The sequence below is a fragment of the Psammomys obesus genome, unplaced genomic scaffold (genome assembly GCF_907164565.1).
Source record: "Psammomys obesus unplaced genomic scaffold, mPsaObe1.curated_primary_1811, whole genome shotgun sequence".
Lineage (NCBI taxonomy): Eukaryota > Metazoa > Chordata > Mammalia > Rodentia > Muridae > Psammomys > Psammomys obesus.
The window spans coordinates 9,631,940-9,656,905 of NW_026585626.1; the positions used below are offsets into that span (position 1 = coordinate 9,631,940).

General features: G+C 35.2%; 1 protein-coding gene across 8 annotated transcripts in view; it reads right to left on the reverse strand.

The window, feature by feature from the left end:
• Positions 1–24,966, reverse strand: part of Tbc1d5 (TBC1 domain family member 5) — a 458,701-nt gene that overhangs the window by 226,984 nt on the left and 206,751 nt on the right. For all 8 annotated transcript variants that reach the window (XM_055614078.1, XM_055614055.1, XM_055614062.1 and 5 more), the window contains 2 exons: positions 23,281–23,348; positions 2,385–2,487 (listed from right to left, as the gene is read on the reverse strand). In XM_055614078.1, coding sequence (XP_055470053.1) covers positions 2,385–2,487; positions 23,281–23,348 — 171 coding nt within the window. The remainder of the gene's footprint in view (positions 1–2,384; positions 2,488–23,280; positions 23,349–24,966) is intronic.

The window sequence follows — 24,966 nt, forward strand, 5'->3', positions numbered from 1 at the left end:
AAACGGGGTGTCACCTACTCCAAAATAATAGCTTTAACAGCTTGTGATGAAAAGGAAGGCTTTTTCCCTTAAATTTGTAACGGTTAAATATTCAGTCCTTCTAAATCAAGGTATTATTTCTCTGTAAGAAAAAAAAATCAATAGGAATTAACATGTAGAAAAGGTAATTAAATCTTTTAATGTGAGACCCAGGTATAAGATAGCAATACTTTTATATTCAGTAATTGATAGGCTTGTTTTAACTTATCTAGAATGTAATCTTCCATATTCCTATCTAGTCTTCCATACATATATAAGTGGTCTACAAACATCAAATGATGGAGCATGATGTTACATTATTTTTCTTGTGCTAATACTTGTCTCCATTATTAAAGACTTCCTTGGTTTAGTTTTTGTCTTTTGTTGTGTTTTGTTTGTTTTTTTGAGACAGGGTTTCTTCTCTGTATAGGCTTGGCTGTCCTGGAGTCATTCTGTTGCCAGTCACTGCAAACTCACAAAGATCTGCGTGCCTCTGCCTCCCTGAGTGCTAGTATTACAAGTGTGCACCACCGCACCAGGCTGTTTTGTCTTTTTCTAAAGAGAACTGAAGAAAGAGACTGAAGAAGACACTAGAAGATGTAAAGACTCACCCCTATGCTCATAAATTGATGGAACTCATATGTAAAAATTATACCTCCAAAAATAATTTACAGATTTAATACAATCTTTATAAAAAAAAAAGGGGGGGCAGGTTATTTATATAAATAGAAAATAAAATCATAAAATTCATATAAAAGCATAAAAAAAGCTTCAAAGCAATCCTAAGTGAAAAAGCAATGTGAGACAAATTACTGTATTAGATTTTCAGCAGCACTATGGAGTTTCAGTAAATAAAAACAGCATGATATGATACAGAAACATACATGGAGATCAGTGGAACAAAATGCAAGACCCAAACATGAATGCTGTAATCTGGAGCTTTTTCATCCCATTTCTAATCTTTGAGGCACTAAGTGTGAAATAACTATCGCAAGTTTTAATAAGATACATAGCTCAGATTATTGCTGAGAACATTTATTAATTTAAGAAAAATGCTTACACTTTTGCCATTGAAAAACATGCTATTACTTTTCTATTTTTTTCAGCTATTGCTTTAATACAACAAAAACATTTACAGTTGTCTTCATACAAGTTCTATAACTCATTTCTAAATTTACCTGTAGACATCTGAATGAGATGTATATTTTCAATTTTAAATTCTATTTAAAATTCAATTTTAAATTCAATTTTAAATTCTAAACAGTTATTGATAGTGTGCAACTAATATAAACATATGGTATAAAGCTGGGTGTGGTTCAAAAGCCCAGCTTGTGAGAAGCTATATGTTCGATTACTGGAACTTTACAACTAAAAGGAAAATAAATATACACTAGTAATGAACACAGGACTTAATACAACTGTCATTTGGCTTTGCCAATTTAAAAATTTTATAATGTTTATTTCTGGTTAAATATTCCCTTTTCCATAGTTAGTTTCGGTTTCATTAAGCTAGAATTTGGTACTCATCAACCAGATGTAACTCTTTGTTTGTTTGTTTTGTTTTGTTTTTTCAAGACAGGGTTTCTCTGTGTAGCCTTGGCTGTCCTGGACTCATGTTGTAGACCAGACTGTCTTTGAATTCACAGAGATCTTCTGTCTCTGCCAACTGAGTACTGGATTACAGACATGTGCCACCATGCCTGGCTAGATATTACTTTTGATTGTTTTGAATTTAGCTTGGATTCTTGCTTTACATATACTTGGAAAAATAACGTACTAAGGTATATACATCTTTAGTGCAACATAATAAACTTAAACATAAATTTTATATGTGTTTATATATCAAATGATTTACATTTCCAAAAATTAAAATGAACTAGTAATATCTGTTTAGTAATGAAATGACTCAAAAGTCAGGTGTCCAAAGAAACTAACTATAAACTTTGAAAACTTTGCAGAACCTTCCTCAAGTTCTACTATGGGTATTCTTTAGAGGAATCAAACACTTGATTACATTCCACACGATGTCACATATTAACACATGCTGCACTTAAAAACAATATTACACACAACTTTGAAAAGTTTTATTACTAAATTAGCCGCAAAGATTCTACCTCTTTATGAATCCCCAAAGTCTACAGGGAAGATAGAACACCTCAAAGGAGCCAACCTGTCTTCGATGAGACGCAGCATGAGTATCATGTGCATGCTCTTTGCTCTCCACAGACAACAAGCAGTCCTTTAACATTATAATACTGCTCTGGATACAATAAGGGCTGCATTATTGTTCTATCATTTGCCAAGCTGTATCATTGTCAAGCTGTATTCTGAGTCAATGTATACCACCTGTAAGATATTTCCATTACCTGCTTATAAAGCAACTGCTCATTTTCTCTAGCATAACAGAACAGAACATCTGTAAGAATTTTTCTCACATTTTCTTGTTGGAAAAACTGCATTTCAGGAAACCTGAAAAAAAGAAAAAAAAGATGAACACATCCTGAAACTAAGTAGTGGTTCCAGAAATATTCTCAGATTTTCATCTCTAGGAAGTCTGAAGGAATGCAGAATGTTTTACCACTGATCAACTATTCAGCTTACAGTAGTGATAAAAAAAAAAAAAATCATTAAATCCTTCAGGCACATGGCATCCTTTAACAGCTAAATATTTCATTTTTTTCACTTACTTAAATAATTTCATGTAGAGATTACAATGGTTTGCCAGGCACAGTGGTGCACTCTTATAATCCCAGCACTCTAGGAGGCAGTCATGTGGATCTCTGTGAGCAAAAGGTCTACAAAGTGAGTTCAGGACAGCCAAGGCTACACAGCAAACCCCTGTCTTGAAAAAACAAAACAAACAAAAACCTACAATGGTTTTAGAAACAAACTACACACAGCCAACCTATTTGGGGGGTGGGGTGAGAAACTGTTTTGCTCTTAGCCTATTTGTAGAGAGTTATTTGTTTCAGAGTAACAGTCTGGTCTCACTAAGTAGCCCAATCTAGTGTGAAAATGGTGATCCTCCTGCATCAGTTTTCTGAGCACTATAATTAGGGTATACGCCTCCACATCCAGGCACTGTTTACCCTTCTGAAAACAGAATATGCCGTTCTATATAAGTAACTAATGTTTAAATCACTGTCGCTATTTTTCTTGGTACCAGCTTTTCAAATGCAGATCACAACATGACATAACATAACATAAGGTTGGTAAATCTTGATTAAATGTCTCTGCATAAAATATTGTACCGGGTGCTTTAATATACTGTGAAATAAAGTTGTCTATGATGTAATGATGTACAACTAAAAGAACACAATGAACAAACACAATAATGCACATACAATATAAGGGCTGCAAGCATGCCATCTAGAAGCAACTGTCACTGACAAGCGTTAACTGGATTCAGCAACAATTTTGTGAACATCAACATGGAACATTAGTATGAAAGGCAACTAAGTCAGACAGAAGGCTAAGAAGTCAAACAAGACAGTCAGACATGATCACTGGAAGAGAGAAAAGAAAGGAGAGTTACATGAAATAATGGCAGATGGGAGCAAGGCTTTGGTTTAGAAGAAAAGTGGGAAAAGACTGGAAAAAGTACAGATAGTCACTTTAAAACTGAGTAATCCAATTCAGGGTTACTAAAAACAAACAAACAAACAAACAAACAAACAAACAAACAAAAAACAAAACAAAAAAACTACATTCTTTATTGGGAAAGTGATAAAGACTGTGAGCAGGAATAAGCCTGAAAGAAGAGTGTTTACAGGAAGGGGATGGTGCAGTAAGAGGGGAAGAGTGGAGGATTAGAGTTTCACCTACTGAATGTGAAAATGCCTGCAAAGTAGATGGCACTCAGGACTAAAAAATTACTATTATTCTTTGAGTAAACACTACTTGGTTTTGGAATCACCAAATAAGAAAAAATAATTCTGAGAATGGAGAAGAAAACTGCCTAAAGCATGGAGTCACAGGACATTACTACCAGTTCTAGAGCACAGAGGCTTAGCCATTACTACTGCCCAGAGCACAGAGGCTTAGGCATTACTCCTGTTTAGAGCACAAAGGTTTGGGGAATTACTGAAAATGGCAAGCACTCTTGAGTGGAGTCTTTTGGAGAACAGTAAGATCTGAGGTCTCCATATTATCCTAACTTGCTACTTTCTCTTCCTGAGATCTTAGCTGTACTGTGCTTCATACACATCCGGGCTTCGCTCACTGTGAGTGTCAGCAGTTACTCTAAGTCAAGACGATACTTATAGTAGAGCTAAGTTAGGCATCAATGAAGAGTAATTATTCAGATCCTATTTAATCTTATATAATTAAGTCAATTTACTCAGTTTATATGACTTTGCTTAAAATTCCCTTTGATGAGCAGGTGTCCTAGACTAAGGTTTTTAATTTTCTTCCTTAGTAGTAAGGGAACCTATATCTGTGCATGAACCTCACTGTGGCAACCCTCCAAATATCTTAACTGCCCATTTGACTATCAAACGGTAATCAGAAAAAAGGGAAAGTATACAATCAACCAAGTAAACTGTTATTCTTAGAGAAACAGCCATTAAGGGTAGAAGAGAATAATAATTTAGAGTAAGAAAATTTCTGTGCCTTTCGCTAATTACATGACTTAAGTTTATTTTTTTGGTTAAAGTAGGGTGCAGAAGCAAAGTTTGAGTCTGCTGACTCAGTAACTTCATGTTCTCCTTTTTATGTCTGTTACTTGGGAAAGTTCTATGCACACAGACAAAATACTGTTTAGGTGCTACAATACTATGATCATGGAAAAAATCATAAAAACTGTTATACTCACTTTGCCTCATAAGTCTATGAATTATGTATATAGTAAGTGTTTCCCATCTAAATAGGAAAAATTAAATTGTATGCAATTCATGGTTTCAGTTAAAGGCATATCAAACACTTGAGAAATTAAAAATGAGAGAGCGGCAAAAAATAAAAATTGGCTAGATAATTTAAATTGTTCATTTTTAGGAAATATCAATCAAGTGAAAATATGAGTTAGGCAACAGCATGCTACTCAAGAGCACATCATCTATACTTCTATTCTTTAATGTTCAAGTAGCAATCATGACATTTTGTGAATGAAGAAGTATGAATTTGAGAAGTATGATTTATTCTTTGAATTCTATTGAAGCATTAAGTAACTAAAAAAGAAATATGCAGGATAGTTCTGAAAAAGAAACAAAAGTTTGTGCTCATTCATAACTTAAAAGAACTACTATTCACAGAAGTAATAAGCAATGGCCAGTGTAAGTGGGCAGGTAACAGAGCAGAAGTATGAGGTCACTCCATCCCTATGGTTACAAGTACAACTGAGAAATGCACATTTAGGAAAAATTTTATGCTTTAAGAGGCACAGAAGAACAAGTTCAGAATGTTGAGCAATACAGTGGAGCAATAACACATTTACTATAAGAAACACTTACTGTACAGTCAATATGTGTTTATAGGAACCTACGTAAATGAAGAAAAAGCACAGAGAGTTGCACTTCTAGAAATAGTATTATCTTCTGTCATGTGCGGTAAGCTCTTCTAAGCTCCTAAGATTCCAGGCAGTCTCCTTTTGTTTTTAGATACCCATGTGAACTAGTATGGATTTGAGATGGGTAAAGTAGTTTCAAAATCATTTTAGTTGAGTGACCATTAGAAAAGCATATCTCATTTTAAATCATTAAAAGAATAGAACACTGACCAAACTGAACCCAGTTTAGAAATCGGAAAGAAGAAAAATACTACATAACTTAACTCAATAAAAGAAAAGCAATAGTAGCTTCAGAAAAGATGTGATAATGAAAAACATTAACTCTGATTGAGTCAAAACAAAATAACAAGTAAAAAAATAAGAGGGAAAAGAAAATTCAAAATACGATTAAGGAGTAGAGACAAATTTAATTATTATATTAGTGAAAAACTAAAGTTCAAGAAAAGTTACTTTTATATTTGGCCAGAAAATTAAAATAGGATTGGAAAATAATTTTGTATACTACTCAAGTAAATCCATAGGATTAAGCAATTCTCATATTAAATAGCCAGTGTCATCTATGAAAAACACATGAAACCACATTTAGCTACAAAATAACCCAACTAAACAAGATAATCATAAGCAATAAAGTGTTGGGAACATTGGGTATCTCTGGGGAAAGTATTGAATCTGGGACCTTATATAAAATAAAACCAAAAAAACTTCACAAAAACCTTTAAAAATTTTTAAATGCTAAATTTTAATATAATACCCCAAAAAAGAAACTACTAGAAAAGAAAAGTAGGAGAAAGGTTACATTGACATAGACAATGATTGATTTTAGATTTGACACTTAAAGCGCACGCAACAAAATCAAAACTAAAAAAGTTTGACATCACAATAATCAGATTAACAGCAGTAAGCACACGGAATATGTGTGTAAGGCCTAGGGTTCCCTTCTAAAGTACCAAAGAAAATTTACTGATTATGTATGACAAAAGAAACAAGACACTTTAGGGACAACTGATGGAATGGGAGAAAATATGTGAATGCCATGCATTTAATAAAAATTACTCTCACAGACAAAAGGCATGAACAGACATTTCTCTAAAGAAGATACATAGTGACTAACAGACATATGAAATTCTCTGTATTCTACACAATTAAATATCTATAATCAGTGAGATATTAGTGTACATCTGATAAAATAGATACTCATAAAAAGACAAAAATATAAAGTACTATTGAGAATGTACCAAGAATGAAACCCCCGATTACTGTTTGATGGGAATGTAAATCACTACTGCCAATTAAAAAAAATGTATAAAGGATTCTCAAAAATAAAATTTCCACTTCTTGACACTGATTGTAAGATTTGATATATCAAAGAAATGTCTGCACTCCTAGTTCCACATAGAACATTTGCCAATTATCACATCAAACAAAATATATACAAATGGATGAAAGGTTGAGAACAAACATACTATGCATTTACAATGGAATACTTTTCAGCATTAAAACAGGAAAAAATTCTAGTAGTTGTAAAATATACACAGGAAGTGGATAACAGGCTAAGCAAAATAAGCTCTAAAAAGAAAGGCAAAGTCTACATGTTCTTACTTACCTGCGCAATCTAAACTAATGGAGCTCACAGAGCCAGGGAGCTAAGAGCTAGGGATGTAGGTTAGTAGTACACCTGCACTGTTCCCAGCTTTCAAAAAATTAATTTAAAAAACCAGTGTTTGTGTGTGTGTGCGCAGTTATGTGCATATGAGTGCTGGTACCCACAGAGGACAAACACTTGGGATACCCTGGAGCTAAAGTCATAGGCAGCTGTGAGAAACCTGATATGGGTACTGGGAATTGAATTCAGGTCCTCTAAAAGACAAGCTACTGCTCTTGATGGCTAAGACACCTCTCCAGCATCCCGTACTCAAATTCCTAAATTGTATATCTTCATACATCTGAATGTACACTAAAATCAGTTGGCAAAAGTCTCTGAATATGTGATTTTAAAAGTTATTTCAAAATAAAAACAATAATGAATTCAAAGTGTTTCTGGCAATACTTGGTATTGCATCAGAAGACGTCTCTGTAGACAAAAACGTAAGCTATCTTAACTCAACTTTTCAGACAACATACACACACACACATACAGAGACAGACAGACAGATACAAACAAACAAAATGAAAAAAACATTTTCTGAGCAAGAAAAAAGTTAAAAAAAATAGAGTGAAACAATGAATGGCTTTGTTACTGAATTATAGTACATAATTAGGTAATTAGAAATATTAAAACAGACAACAGGGAACAGGACAGGAGCCTCTCATAGAGGACCTCTGAAAGACTCCACCAGCAAGATACCAGAACATATGCTAAGATTCACAGCCAAACTTTGGGCAGAGTGCAGGGAATCTTATGAAAGAAGGGGGAGATAGACATGGAGGGAACAGGCACTCCACAAGGAGAGCAATAAAACCAAATAATCTGAGCACAGGGGTCTTTTCTGAGGCTGATACTCCAACCAAGGACCATGCACGGAGATAACCTAGAACCCCTACACAAAAGTAGCCCATGGAAGCTCAGTGTCCAAGAGGGTTCCCCAATAACAGGAACAGGGACTGTCTCTGATATGAACTCATGGGCTGGCTCTTATCACCTTCACCTGAGGGGGGAGCAGCTTTACCAATCTACAGAGGAAGACAAAGAAGCCAGTTCTGATGAGACCTGATAGACTAGGGTCAGATGGAAGGGGAGGAAGACCTCTGTTATCATTGGACTGGGGAAGGGGCATAGGAGAAAAAGAGGGAGGCAGGTGGGATTGGCAGGGGATGGGGGAAGGGGCTACAGCTGGGATACAAAGTGAATAAACTGTAATTAATAAAAATAAAAAAAATTTAAAAAAACATTGACCCTATTCATAAAACAAACAAACAAACAAAAAGACAAAGGATTGGGCCCAGATGAATTAGTGAAGATGCAAGTATTAAATAAGATGCCCCAAGGGAAAAAAATAAAGCCTCTGGTAAAGGTTTATAGTCATGAAGCAGGTCGAAGAAGCATAAAAGGACTGGAAGAAAAAAGTAACTAATGATATACCCATATTTCAAAAATAGAAAATCAAAATAAGCACTCATCAAAAAAAAAGAGCCGATTAAAACTCCCTAGTATACCATTAACTACCAAAATAACTATAATACTGTACTCTTGTTTATTGTTTTACTAAAGAAACACTAAGAGAGTAAGCCAAAATTATATGAAGAATAGTCTAATACAGAATGAAAACCATGCATTTGGGAGGGGGGGGAGTGGAAACAAGCACATGGGAGGGTTTGAAGGAAGGAAAGGGAAGGGAGAAATTAAATCAAATTACAAGACAAACAAACAAAAAAAGGTAATAAATAAGTCCTGAGGTCTAATTGCAAGATACTGTTTAAAACAATGTTTATTGGAAAGTCTTCAGGACTTGGAAGGCAGAAGGTTCTTCAGGAGTTGGTGGTAAAAGAAAAACGATATGAAAGAGACTGATAAAGATAGGCCAGGAAACAGGCTATCAGCAAGGGCATCTGTGACACTATACAGAACAGTACAGGAAGAAGGGAGAAAAAGGATTCCTTACTATGATCGACAAACACCCTAACAATATTTCAGTCTCTAGTAATACCGAAAAAGAAAAAAAAGAAAAAAAAAAAAGGTAACCTTGCTGAGAGGAGTCCAGGCAAAGGACTGAAAAAGAAAAAAAAATATCATGGCTCTTGCCATCCAGGGCAGAATGAACAAAACAAAGCAGAAAGAAGAACTGAGAAACATGCATGTGCAAGAATCAGCTGACGTTAAAATCTTCTGCCTCTTAGCTTCTCCAATCAGCAAATGATGCTTACATTATGGTACTGCTTCATGGCTAAATAAAATCTAGGACACAGGCAGAAAATAAAGATTAAAGATGAAACCAGAAGCATGAATATAAAACCCATTTGTAATAGCTAAGATAAAGCTAAGATAATAACTAAGATAAAGGAGGAGGAAGAGGAGAAGGGAGAAGAAGAAGGAGAAGAAGAGGAGGAGGAGGAGGAGGAGGAGGAGGAGGAGGAGGAGGAGGAGGAGGAGGAGGAGGAGGAGGAGGAGGAGGAGGAGAGCAGCAGCTCCTGGACAGGGCTAAGAAGCACACCTGACAGAGCTCCAGCAGGTAGACTTTAGTGCCAAACTGTACCTAACAGCTCCACACAATTACTTGGTCTAAATGTCAATGCTTCAGAGTTAAGAAACACTGAATGAAAAATAGATTTTAATTGCCACCACTTTCTAAATAAGCTACAATGTGCAGATTCACTTTTATTCTGTCCGATTAGCTTCATGTGTGCTTTGTGCACTGAAAGTGTTCAATATATGTTTCTTAAAATGAAGAAGTATTCAAGGAATTAAGTAGCTGAATCAGGAATTAACCATACAAATGCTCAGCAACTGTTTCAATCTACTGCAGCATGGAGCCTCTCAGGACAGGCTAGCCTGTTCTCTCTCTTCAGCTACTTCTGCTGTCCATTCTATTTCCGCTTCTGAGTGAGATACCCAAAAGATGCTCTACCATACAGAAAGAACATTTGCTCAACTACATTCATAGCAGCTTTATTTGGAATAGCCAGAAACTGGAAGCAACCAAGATGTCCCTCAAACAAAGAATGGATAAAGAAATTGTGGTACATTTACACACTGGAATACTACTCAGTTATTAAAAACAAGGAAATCCTGAAATTTGCAGGCAAATGGATAAAACTAGAAAAGATCATCCTGAGTGAAATAATCCAGACCCAGAATTATTTATATGATATGTACTCATAAGTGATTTTAAGAAATATAGTACAGGATAGACATACTATAATTCACAGACCCAAAGAAGATAAGTAACAAGGTTTTCCCAAGGGAGGATGCTAGATAGATAGATAGATAGATAGATAGATAGATAGATAGATAGATAGATAGATAGGTAATTCTTAAAGGAATTCATATCATTCTTCCTGGTGATGGACCAAAGTAGCTTCTCCTTGGATATAATTAAAAAAAAAAATCATTAACAAGACAATCAAGTAGTCTTCACCCCAGAGATGCAGAGAGATGCAGGGAGAGTTTAAGATATGTAAATTAATAAATGTGATTCACCAAATAAACAAACTGAAAAAGAAAAAACAACTTGGATCATTTCATAAAAAGTAGAAAAGGCTTTGACAAAATGTAACACCCCTTTATGATAATGGTTCTGGAGAGATTAGGGATATAAGGGAGATACCTAAACATAGAAAATGCAGTTTATAGCAAGCCTATAGCCATCATCACCTTAAAAGGAGAGAAATACAAAGCAATTCCACTGAAATCAGGAACAAGACAAGGCTGTTCACTCTCTATCTGTTCAATATAATATTTGAAGTCTTAACTAGAGCAAAACAACAACAACAACAACAAAAACTTCTGAAGGAGATTAAAGGATACAAATAAGAAAGGAGGAAGTCAAAGTACCTTTATTTGCTAATGATATGAAAATATAAATGAGACCGTAAAAATTACTGGAAAGCTAGTATGGCTGATGAACACAATTAACTCATAAAAATTAATAGCCCTCCAATATACAAATGGGCTGAGAAAAAAAATTGGGGAAACAGTACCTTTCACAAAAGTCTCAAATAACAAAATATCCTGGGATAACTCTGACCAAATAAGTGAAATGTTTCTATGATAAAAATTTTAAGAGACTGAAGGGGGGAGGGGAAAGATCACTTATGCTCATGGATCAGTAGGATTACTATAGTAAAAATGGTCACCCTACCAAAAGCAATCTACAGATCCAAAACAATCTTCATCAAAATTCCAACACAATTCTTCATGGATCTTGAAAGTACAATTTTCAACTTCATACGGAAACACAAAAAACACAGAATAGCTAAAACAATCCTGAATAATGAAATAACTGCTTCAGGTACTAATATCCCTGATTTCAAATTGTGCTACACAGCTACAGCAATAAAAAGCATAGTATTAGCAGAAAAATAGATATGTTGATCAGTAGAATCAAAGTATAAGTACATCCAGATAAAACCACACATAACCATATAAATGAAGCCCAACAGATAACACCTTCAACAAATGGTGTTAGTCAAATTGGCTGTTTGTATGTAGAAGAATGTAAATAGATTTATCCTCATCACTCGGCACAAAACTCAACTCCAAGTGAATTAAAGATCTCAACATAAAACCAGATACAGGTAACCTACTTGAAGCCAAAGAGTGACTAGCCTTGAACTCATTAGCACAAGAGAAAACTTCCTGAACAGAACACTAAACAAACAAACAAACAAACAAACAAACAAACACAGTACAGGCATTAAAATCAACAATTAGTAAATGGGACATGATGAAACATGATACAAATAAGAAAGGAGGAAGCATCTGCATGATAAATGACATGGTCATTCAAATATAACTGTAGTATACAGAATAGGAAAAGATGTTTACATTTGATAGAGAAGTAACATTCAAAATTTATAAAGACCTTAAAAATCTAGATATCAAGACAACAAATACCCAATTCAAAAACGGGGGACAAATCTAAGAGGAGATTTCGTTTCCTTTTCATTCTTTTATTATTATTATTAATTACAATTTATTCAATTTGTATCCTGGCTGTAACCATGTGCCTCATCTCCCCCAGGTTCCACCCTCTCTTTCCTCCCCACCATGGTCCTCCTCCCCTCCTAACAGACCCTACCTTATCAGGTCTCATCAGGACTATCTGGATACTATTTCTCTGCGGCCTAGTACAGCCACCTCACCAGGAGGTGGTGATCAAAGAGCCTGCCCCTGAGTTAATGTCAGAGGCAGCCCCTGCCCTCCTTACTAGGGAACCCACTTGGACACTGAACCGCCCATGGGCAACATCTAAGCAAGGGGTCTAGGTTCTCTCCATGCATGGTCCTTGGTTGATTCATCATTTTCTGAAGGGATCCTGGACGCAGATATTTTTGGCTCTGTTGCTCTCCTTGTGGAGTTCCTGTGTCCTCTAGGTCTTTCTATCTCCTTTTTCTTTTATAAGATTCCCTCCACTCTGACCTAAGTATGGCTATGAGAGTCAGCATTTGCTTATCTACCCTGCTGGGTAGAGTCTTTCAGAAGACCTCTATGGTAGGCTCCTGTCCTCTTCCCTCTTTTCTCCCACTTCTGCTGTCTATGCTGTTTGCCCTTCTGAATGAGGCTTAAGCACCTTCCCTAGGGTCCTCCTTTTTGTTTAGCTTCTTTAGGACTATAGATTTTAATGTTAGTTTATTATAATAATTTATTTAGTTTATAATAGTTTATTATATAACTAATATCCACTTACAAGTTGAGTATATACCATGTATATGTTCCTGCTTCTGGGTTACTTCAATCAGGATGATCTTTTCTAGATCCCACCATTTGCCTGCAAAGTTCATGATTTCCTTGTTTTTAATTACTGTGTAGTATTCCATTGTGTAAATGTACCACAATTTCTGTATCCATTCCTTGATTGAGGGACTTATAGGCTTTTTATCCAGATTCTGACTATTACAAATAAAGCTGCTTTGAACATAGTTGAGCAAATGTCCTTGTTCAATGGTAGAACATCTTTAGGATATATGCCCAGGAGTGGTATAGCTGGATCTTGAGGAAGCACTATTCCTAATTTTTTGAGAAAACACCAGATTGATTTCCAAAGTGGTTGTACAAGTTTACATTCCCACCCTTTCTCCACATCCTCTCCAGCATGTGTTGTCACTTGAGTTTTTTTATCTTAGCCATTCTGATAAGTGTAAGGTGAAATCTCAGGATCATTTTGATTTGCATTTCCCTAATGACTAAGGACATTGAGCATTTCCTTAAGTGTTTCTCCACCATTCAATCTTCCTCTATTAACAATTCTCTGTTTAGCTTTGTAATTCTTAAAAGAGCAAATTCAAATGGCTGAGAAACACTTAGAAAATGTTCAACATCTTTAGCCATCAGGGAAATGGAAATAAAAACTACTCTCAGATTCCATGTTAACCCTGTCAGAACAGCTAAGATCTGTAACCCTGTCACACTAGTGACAACTCAAGATTGTGAGGACGAAGAAAAAAAGGAACACTTTTCCATTACTGGTGGGAGTGCAAACTTGTACAGCCACTATGGAAATCAGTGTGGTGGTTCCTCAGGAAGTTGGGAAGCAATCTATTTCAAGATCTAGCTATAACACTGTTAGGCATATAGCTAAAGGACACCACAGACACTTGCTCAACCATGTTCATTCCTGTTCTATTTATAATAGCCAGAAACTGGAAACAACCTACATGACCCTCAACAGAAAAATGGATAAAGAAATTGTGGTACATTTACACAGTGAAGTTTTACTCAGCCATTATCAAAATGCAATCATGAAATTCATTGGTAAATGGGTAAAACTAGAAGAAAAATCATCCTGAGCGAGGTATCGCAGACCCAAAAAGACAATATGACATGTATTCACTTTTATGTAGATTTTAGCTATTAAGTCAATAATAACCATTACAAACCACTGAGGGTACATATAAGAAAGGGATTAAGGTGGATAGACAGATCTTCTTAGGGAAGGAAAATAAAATAGTTACAGATAGATGGGTGTTCTGGAATGGTAAGATCAAGCTGGAAAGGAGACAGTAAGCAGAAATAAGGGAGGGAGTACATGGAGAGATCCCTAAAATTAGAAGCTATTTTAGGGGTACTATATTACAATAAATGCACCATATATATATTTGTGTATGAATTTGTGAATTTGATCTAATGGAATCACCAAATATTGGGGAGACAGAGCCTCAACTGAACGTATCTTGTCATTAAATGAAGCTTCTAGTACTGGGACTACGTTTCATCTAAAGGAGTTGTTGCCCAAAGGCTCCCATGAGAATCCCCAAAGGATCCACACTGTTGCCAAGACAAATGATTGCACTCCACAAACTGACAGCCAGGCCACACTGGGTGACGATATATAAATCACTGACCATGGAAAAGTCTGGCTCGTACCTAAATTGAGCCTTCACATTTACAGTCTAGAGTCTTTGGTACAGGAGGGTACTGTGTACACTACCAAAAGAGAAAAGTAAACACCAACCCAACCACAAACTGTAAAGAAACCTTTATTTCCTGGCTCAGTTGTTGTGTCAGAGGCAGTAGCCTCTGTCTGCTAGCTTAGGCCTAGGCCTGGAAACTTCTAACCTCCATACACTCTAACCTAGGCCTAGAATGTTTTCTGCCTCTGAACTTACTGTTTAATAAGCTCACCCTTTCTTGTTCTTACTGAGCTCAAAGCTGGCTGATTCAACTCAGCTCTTCTGGCTCAAACTCCTCTCCCAGGTAGCTTATTCAATCTGTCTTTTCTTCAGCTCCTGAATTGCTCTGCTTGGTTTCCAACTAAATCCAGCAATCTTTCCTAATCTTATGGCTCTTTCTCATTCTCTGGCTAGTTCAGTCTTCACCTGATTTCTTTCTTTGCAACAATGTCACTCTCTTACTGTCCTCTCTCTTCATTGCCCATTAAGTAGCTTTCCTTTCCTTTCTCTTCTCCTGAGAGTTGGGCATAGACTATTCTATCAAATCTTTCTCTGATTCGTCATCTTTTCTGCAACTCAATTAGACATCACTTTCAAAAATGGGTGCTTCCTTCCACAAATTAACTTAATATCCATATTTTTTAATTGAAGGCATGGACCAGCACTCCTGGATCTAAGTTTGTTTGTTTGTTTTCCTCTATACCAATGTGGCCTTGACCCCAGATCTGCTTGCCTCTGTCTCCTGGATTAAAGGTGTGTTTGTAGTCTAGCTGGATAACTTAGAGGATAACCAAAAGTCTTTGGCTATAATCTCTTTCCAGAGTAGCCACATTCTGAGTTAAAATTCCTCTACAACAAACCCTTTGACTGACAACACTGTCCTGCCTGCAAGATATGCTAGTGTAATCCAAAAAGCCCATGGGAGTAACCAACAAATATTTAATTTGATGGAAGACTCACTTCAGGAGATCAAACCCATACCTAAAACTGCCCTGAAACGAGCCCACGGACCCAGGAAAAACCTAGATAATACTCTTTTTAAAAAAATCACAACAAATAAAATGACTCATAATGACATTCTGCTATACTCATAGGTCAGTGTCCTGCTTAGCCATCATCAGAGAAACATCTTCCTACAGCAGATGAGACAAATACAGAGAAGAACATAGGGAGGCAGTAAGCAGAGAATAAGATACCTTGAAACATGTTACCCTAAATGAAAGGTCACCATTAAATCCCCTCAGGGTTCATGGAGCCCTTCTGAAGAGGAGGTGGAAAGAGTGTTAAGAGCAAGAAGGAAATGAAGATGTGAAGGAAAAACAAAAAACAAATCAAAGCAAAACCCATATGAACTCACTGAGTCTGAGGCAGCATGCACAGGTCTATACCAGGCCCCTTACATACGTAGTAAGGCTTCTAGTTTAGTGTTTTTATGTGATTCCTGAGTGTGTGAAGAAGTGACTCTCTGCTTCTTGTGCCTTCTCTTGGGCTCTTTTCCTTCTGTTATGTTAGATTCCAATGTGTTATCTTTTATTTCATTTATTTTCACTATTATCTCTTATAAGCCTGTTTGTTTTCTAATAATGACAGGGAATGGTGGTGGGAAGAAACTGCACGGAGAAGATGGAGGGTAAACTGTAATAAGGATATATTATTTGAGAAAAAAACATCTAATTTCAATACAATGAACAAAAAGAAAACAAAACCAGTATGGGAAAATGCATATTTCTAAGTTATGTGTACAACAATAATAACTCTTTTGTTTTTGCCTCAAATGTGAAATGAGGAAGGACTAGAGGCCATTGGACAGAGGAACTGCTTTTTCTATTACTGAAAATCTGCTCTCCTTCACCCCCTTTAATATTTAAAAAACATACACACAGGTTGCTGACAACTCGTAGAGAGCGGCTTGTGTTGTAGTTTTCACGTTCTCGGCTGTGAACAAGTGCATATGTGAGGCTGGTCGTGCGTGCACAAGTGTGTACTTTGTCTGCATTAAATGAAATCACAACACGAAGCACACCCCTCATTCATGTGTGCCTGGAGTCCACCTCAAGGAGACTGAAAATATAAATACAAGCTGCTATTTTGGTGTGATCACATGAATATGGCAGCTTGTATTTTTTCCCCCTGTAACATTTTAACACTGGGCAGATTGTATGAATTAACACACACTGAAATCAATTCTGTTTTGAAACTGCTTGTAAAATTCCCCTTTCCCCCAGAGAAATTTGCATTTAATTTAAATAAAAAAAGATTCTAAAGGAAACTGTAAAATTTTCCACCAGCTTGGGCATTCTTGAAGTTATTCTGCAGAAAAGGGAGTGGATGGAAAAGTAGACTTAACATTTAAAAGAATAATAATTAAATAAATTAGCTCTGTAAAATCATTTGGATAGTACTAATAGGCTTATTCAACATTTATCTATTTACTATCAGCATACCACAACATAATAGAGACTTAATTACACTTGACCAAAACTTATGTAAGTCTTATATATATTATAAAAATTAAACATTTCTCGAGGAAAGAGAAAACAATGTAAATATTATATGCCACACTTATACATCAAATATTAATTAAACAAAAAACATACATTCGTATATATATATTACTCAAAAATAAGAATTATCTATATAGTCCTTTTCAACAGAAATTTCTGAAAAGATAAAAATAGTGTACATAGGTCTTCCCAATTAAATAGCTATAAAGATTTAAATGCACTTAATGTAAAAGACTTAATTTTTAAATTCTATTCAAAATTAACTTAAAGGCACAGATACCTGGTTGCTAACAAAGTAATTAGTACATACCTACAGTTTTTGAAAGATTTTCAATTAGTGATTATACATATAATAAAATCAAGCTCTAAAAGAAACTATTCCATCTTTTAAAAACAAAGTGAAAATGACTAACTGCATCATGACAATTCACATAGGAAACAGAGAAATGTTAACCGTTATTGAGAATAAAGAGGATCAAAAGTTAAAGATAATGACCACTAAAACCTTACAGGCTAACAGGCAAACTTGTTTTTTAAATTTTTTTTTTATTATTAGTTACATTTTATTAACTCTGTATCCCAGCTGTATTTGCTCCCTCAATCCCTCCCAAACCTTCCCTCCCTCCCTCATCTCCTCCCTGCCCCTTTCCAAGTCCACTGATTGGGGAGGACCTCCTCCCCTTTCATCTGACCCTGTTTTATCAGGTATCTTCAGAACTGGCTACAAAGTCCTTCTCTGTGGCCTAGCAGGACTGCTCCTCCCTTGGGGGGTAAGGAGGTTAAAGAGACAGTCAAACTTTTAAATATGACTGAAGTTAAAGTAAGATACTAACTGAAAGAATTGCAGTCATCTCCTTTAGGAGACAGAATACATGTAAAGAAAAAAGGAGACTATTTGGCAAACACATATAATATGTTAATCTGCAAATGGTGTTATAGATGTTGTGTATTTTTAGAATAGACCTTGATAGACCAAATAACATACTTCTTTGGCATCTAGTATGGAAATGCTACTGCATCCTGAAGTCAGTTACTTTAAATAGTGTTGAAATTGAAAATTGCTAACATTAGAGCTTTTCAATTAAAATGTGGCACATTTTTTTTTTTTTTTTTTTTTTTTGTAAAAACAATTTTTACTTTAAATTTTAATTTTTTTTTTTTTTAAATTAATTTTTTTCATTTTTTTTTTTTTTTTTTTTTTTTTGGTCAGAACAATCTTAACTCTAAATTATAAGTTCTAGGAATTAGACATTCCTTGATTTACCTTGTATCTAGGTTTTGTTTCTGTAATAAAAATGGGGATATTTATAACTTCATTAAGTCAAGATCAAGAAAAATGAATCTAATGTGAAAACAAACTTCTTGAAGTAAAAATGGAGTAGTGGTTTGAATTGGGTATTAAAATAGTTTAGGAGAAAAATATTTAACACATTGAATATACAGATTAAATAAATCTTAACAATCAAACTGTCTTAATATTAGACTAGAAGGTTGATTCTACAACTATTTTTTAATATGTGAATGTCTTGTAAGATTGAAGATAATATTAAGAAATACAATGTAGGCTAAGGAATACTGACTGTTAACTTTATCATAGTCATTGGATGTTTATTCTGCAACAATTTGGCAATGTGTGTTGAGACAAAAAAACTAAACAAAAAAAGCTAACACAAAACAACAAAGCACCACAAAGCAAACAACAACAAAAACTGGGATTCAGTTCCAGTTCATTGCTTTATCATCATCTATCAATGGGGTGAAATGAGTACGCAGACTAACACCAGAGGTCTTGGACACACTGCTCCTTCTACGACACCAATCAATATCATTGTTTGTTTGTTTGTTTGTTTGTTTTGTTTTGTTTTTTCCTGCTTTCCCTATTTGCCTTGAACTTACTGGGTACATGTTATACTTATCTTGGCATCTATGATTCCTGAAACACTTGCAGCTCAATAAAAGTTTCATGAAGCATAGGAGAGGATGAAATACATTTAAGACCAAAATTAAATATCATCTAAAAATTATAAGAAAAGTCTACAAATATAAAAAAGACACTTAAAGAACACAAATGTAAAGCTATAAAATGTGTCATGGACATGGTGCTGATGAAATCAGGCCTTAAATGCTAAGTGTCAGGGATCCAACAGCAAGCAGAGGGATAAGTAGGCACAACCTGTTCTTATAATAATGGCAGAAAAAAATAATGTGAGAGGGATTTAGATCTTCCTTACAGAAGCCAGGCAAATCCATTTTTCTGTGGCCACAAACAGTCAAGAGAAGAAAAGTTGTAAAATAAACTCAATGAGAACACGTCAACAACAGACTATAGATAGGTTAAAAACTCCAAGTACAGCAGTAATAAAAAATGAATAAGAAAAACACAGAGAGTAACACACAATTTGTATTTAAAAATGTAAAATGTGTATTATCAGTCTATTTACTACCATAATTTATACTACAGCTTCAGTTTACGTTGCTAATATCCTTTAACTTTGAAGACTCCAACAAGACTCCTAAAGAATGTTATTCTAGGGCTGGAGAGATGGCTCAGAAGTTAAAAGCACTGGCTTCTCTTCCAAGGGTCCTGACTTTAATTCCCAGCAACTACATTGTGACTCAGATCTGATGTCCTATTCTGTCATGCATATATACATGCAAATAGAGTACTCATATCCATAAATAAATACTTTAAAAAGAACTCTATTCTATACACAAGCCAGAATTTTCTTCCAAGTGCTGCCCATTACAAATGGAACCAAATCCAGAATTCTATGTTCTAAACATGGCTTGCCTCGTGGTTCCCTTTTTAGATTCCCTTCTTCAAATTACTTGATTCTAGTCATGCCTAACTTCTTACAGTGGGAATTTTTACACAAGTGTTCCCACTGCCTGAAATACTCTTCTGTTAGGTCTCTAAAGGGGTGGTAATGAAGACTTTTTTTCACATCTCGGTACAAAAGTCATACTCTCAGAGATGCACTACTCCTAAAGCAAACAGAACTTGAGCTACTCTCTGCACTTCTTCAGAGGAATTGTCACCTTTAATAATTCTGCCCTGGTTTTATAAGTGCTTACTGTTTTGTTTTTGTTTTCCATCACATGAAAAATACATCCTGTGATTGCAAACCTCTCTTATTCAACAATGTCCTGCAACAAATGACACAATGCATGTTTTAAAAAAACAAATTTTTTAAGTAACAACTTAAAAAAGCACAAAATCTCTGAAGTGTACTATTTTTCTTCCATTGTATTACTGGTTGTTTTATAGGTTTAACTGAAAGTGATAGGTTTCAGATCCCTTGGAGCTAGGGATGGTGGTTCATGCCTTTAATCCCAGCACTTGGGAGGGAGAAGCAAGAAGGTTATGAGTCTAAGGTAATCCTTAGACTAGGAAGTGAACTCAAAGACAACTAGGGCTAAATGTAACCCTGTTTCAAAACCACCAGCTTCTCCCCCCACCAGATGCAAAGTGGTAATAATATTTAAGCTTTTATATTTTGGTGAGTTTGCAATTTGGTAGCATTAAAGTAAAACTAGCTACTTTACCTTAAAGACTAAGTCTTCTGCAACTTTTTTTCTTGTTCTTTAGTTTTTGTTTTGCTTTGAGATAGAGTCTTGCTACACAAACCAGGCTGGCCTGGATTTCCCAGAGGTTTCCCTGTCTCAGCCTCTGTAGTACTAGAATTCAAAAAGTTTGAAATTTTGAAGAGATCCATGGCAACTTCCTCTAATATATATTATATAATATGTGTATTATATAATTACAGCATATTATATAATATGTAAAACATATGTATTGTTATATAGTTTTAATATATAACATACTCTATTTATATTATATAACATATAATATAGAGGCTCAAGGAGAGTTAGAGATGGATCATACTGACTGCTATCTACACTGTGAACTATGGGTTCTCGCAGATACCTATCCTGAATCTTGTATGTGCCTTCAAATATACTAGTAGGAATAAAAAAAGGAGAAAAATTAACTGTATACATATTGCTCTGCATATCTTTTATTTTTAGAAAAAAAAAAAAACCTAGAAAATACAAAACCAGAATAGTTAGAAGAACACAACTTTCAAGATCTACTAGTTTCTTATACAGCAAGGGAGAAATAGTTAAGCTAAATAAGCAAAATGATGAATACGTTCTCATTTGATTTGCTTATAACAATTGATAATCCTCATTTATTTAATATTTATTGGAACCATTCTCATGTCCTGTGGTTTCTGAATATGTCATTTTAGACCAGGGCCATGACCTATACATTTCCATTTAATATATACAGAAAAATAAATTGAAATTCTTCTTATGAAGCCAGGCACAGTGGGCACATGCCTGCAACCCAAACACTGAAGAAGGCAGGCAGATCTCTGTGAGTTAGAGGAAAGTCTTATTTGGAAAAGTGAGTCCAGGACAGTCAAAGCTACACGGAGAAACCCTGTCTCAAAGAAAAAAAAAAAAAATGTTCTTATGAGATGCAAGAGTTTTGACACTTTTAAAATCAAATCCTGCTACTATTTGGCACGTAACATTTATTACTATGAAACCTATTTTACTGACATTGATTACTAAGATTCTTAGTTAATGAGGAAATACATTTGTTTTTCAAAAAAAAATCACTATTTTTTCTATTGGCCTCATATGTGCCAATAAAAAGGTGCTGCAGTTTCTCAAAATTGGCACTGAAGAGTTCAAGTACCGCCCTGATAGCTCTAATGATAGCTTTTTGGAAAAATAAAATAAAATAAAATTGGGTGACTCCTAAACTAACTGGAAGTCACAACAAAAATGGCTCCAACTGCACACATTAGCTGCAGTATAACTCATCTCTCAACCCTTGATTCTGTTTAATTACTGTAATTTTTAAGCAGTAGTTTTCATCTGCTGAACAGCCTTGTATGATTCAGAAGTAATCCAGGTCATCTGATTCTTCTGTGATTTAGGATTTAAAAGAAAGATTTGAATATCAAAAAACTAAAGACTCTGACATTGTTACAGACAGAACTACAAAGAAACACAATGGAGAAATTTCAGAAGGTTTAGTATTATTCATGCACTCTCTTTTAGCTTCACAGTAACTGCAGATAAAATGATTAACTTTACTAACACTTGTACAAAAGCTTAAAAGCAAGATCATCTAAATCACTACTTTCAATGCAAGTTGAGCATCACAAATTCAAAATCCAATATCCAAAATTTTGGGGGCATTGAAACAATATTAACAAAACTTTGGAATTCAGGAACACTTAGAATTTTTGGATTAGAGATTATTAACTAGCAAAGACAGTTCTAAATATGACACACTCAAATCCCAAGAATTTTTGGCAAGGAATAATCAACTTTAAGTGACTAATTCATAAAAATGTTGGGAGGTGTCAGGCTGTGGTAGCTCAGTAGCTCACACCTTTATCACAGCACTTGGGAGGCAAAGACAGGGGGATCTCTGTGAGTTCTTGGCCAGTCTGATCTACAGAGTGAGTTTCAGGACAGCCAGGAATACACAGAGAAGCCATGTCTTGAAAAACAAACAAAGTTTTTAGTTGGTAGTTTCCTACCTAGTTGGTAGGTATTGTCCCTATTTACAGAAGGAAACACAGAGATAGATGTTGAGAATAATTTGACCATAGTTTTAACATCCATTACCTAGAACTCACATTAAGTCTCTGAGGTAAATCCCAGATATTTCAGAGCAGATGATGCAGAAAGATGAGGTCTGATTTGTAAGAGTGATAAGACGTTTACTACACAACAAGAAGTGGCTTTTCAATATGTAAGTGCTAAGTAGATTAATAGAAGAGGTTACTTATACACCCAATAGCATCCAGAGAAACAGGAAGGATATGAACAGCAAATGAAAGGAAGGCAGCTACAGAGTAGCTACAGGAAGGTAATGAAAAACACATAGAGATAAATTGTCCAAGTATTACCAATATAAATTATCACACAATACCACCCTTTCAGAATCATATGAAATATTAGAAACTGGTAACATTCCCGATGGATATGCAGTTTATTTTGAATAGTTTGAAATCTGTAAGAAAAATATCTATAAAATTAAAATTTATTTTAAAAGATAATTTTGAATCAAAGCTAGTAGACTACTACAGTCAATTCAGGCTCCTCAATGGACCGTACATTTTGTTAAAATTACAGAGAAGTAACAGCATTTTGAGTTAGTGAACAAAACATTGCTCTACATACGTTCTTTTGACATCTTGTTCAATCATGGATCGCAGTTCTTTATCTTGAAAGAACTTGTTCCAAAGACTCTGGAAAAAATGAGAATAACCTAATTAAAACAATCTCACACTGATTGACTTTTATGACTTCAATTTAATAAATTAAGTGATTGCATTTATTTTTCTCTGAGCTGTTATTTTAGATTTCTCAGATAGGAAACCTGAGACAGAAATAATTTTTATTAAAATCTAGTCTAATTCAAAAGCATACAGTTTTTGCAGTCCTTCACTATCTGCAGCTCCTAAGCTTAAACCTCTGCAGGATGAAGGGCACTTCCACTCTATTTTCAAATCTAAGAAACATTTACATAGATTTTCAAAATGGAAACTTAAAGTTTACAAATTACTTAATTTTAATTCCTTTAATTCCCTCAGTCTGGAGGCAGAGGAAGGAAAATCTCTGTGAGTTTGAGGACAGTTTGATCTTCACAGAGTTTTACTCTAGTGAAGATCATGTAGTGGGTCAATAAAACAGAGGAAGAAAAACAACCATCCAAAATTACTTATTATTTTATGGTACTATGATAAAGTTTATGCTTCAGAAAAATGCTAATATAACCATAAAGTAAGAAGAAAATTCTTTTCTCAGCTAAGTACAGAGGTGGAGAGCATCAGCAATTGAGTACGTTATAGTCTCTGTTAGGTAATGACTCTCCCTAACTCCCCGGAATGTGAACTTCAGAATCACACAGGTAGTTGCTTCTTTCTTCTTTGGCAGTCCTGCTAAGTGGAGACTCCTAAGGCAGTCCACAGCAACTTCCCTCTCCACTACATCCCTAAAGCCAAAGTTCTCCTCTGGACACTCTTCCACTGTAGAGTTAGATCTTAAGAGAGCCCTTGCTCTTCCCCATTAGGGCCATTCCTAACACATATACACACACATAAACACAAGACTTCTCAGGGACTGAACTCAGGTGGTCAAACAGAAAATTTAATTTTGTAGATGAAAAATTAACCTTAGACTGTGTATATAAGCCTATAATTAGCAGTTAATTATTCAGACTGAAAGTTAGCCAAGGACAAATACAAAATCCACTTCTTTTCCTATGCTATAATGGATTAATGTTTTTAATTAAATTAGCCAAATTTTGGCAAATTTTCCATCAAGGAAAACAGAGTTCAAGAAAACAGGTAGCCAGTTTTCATACTGAAACACAGCTCGTGTTAATGTCAATATGCTCAAGGTCAAAACTAACTATATAAGTTTATAAAACAATGAAATATATTTTAGAATACAACAGCTTAACTATTCACTTTTCAAAAATAGAGCATTCCTACATTTAAAAAGCAAGAAGTAATATATAGTACAGTGTATAACTCAAGAAAAAAACGCTTCAGTGTAGATGCTGACAGTTCTCAAAGGCCCCTGTTTAGGCTTGGTGACCTAGCACTATTGGGGGGTGGTAGAACCTTCAAGAGATGGGTCCATAGGTGCTGAGTAGAGACCTCCACCAGTGAGATGCAAGCATGAGAACATGAGTTGGAATCCTCAGCATCTGCAAACAAAGCTGAGCATGGCCTGCTGTGGCTGAAACTTCAGCACTGTGGAGATGCAGATAGATCCTAGTCAGCTAGCCTAGCCGAAAGCAAGCTTCAGAGTCAGTGAGAGACCCAGCCTCAAGGGAATAAGGCAAAGAATGATAAAGTC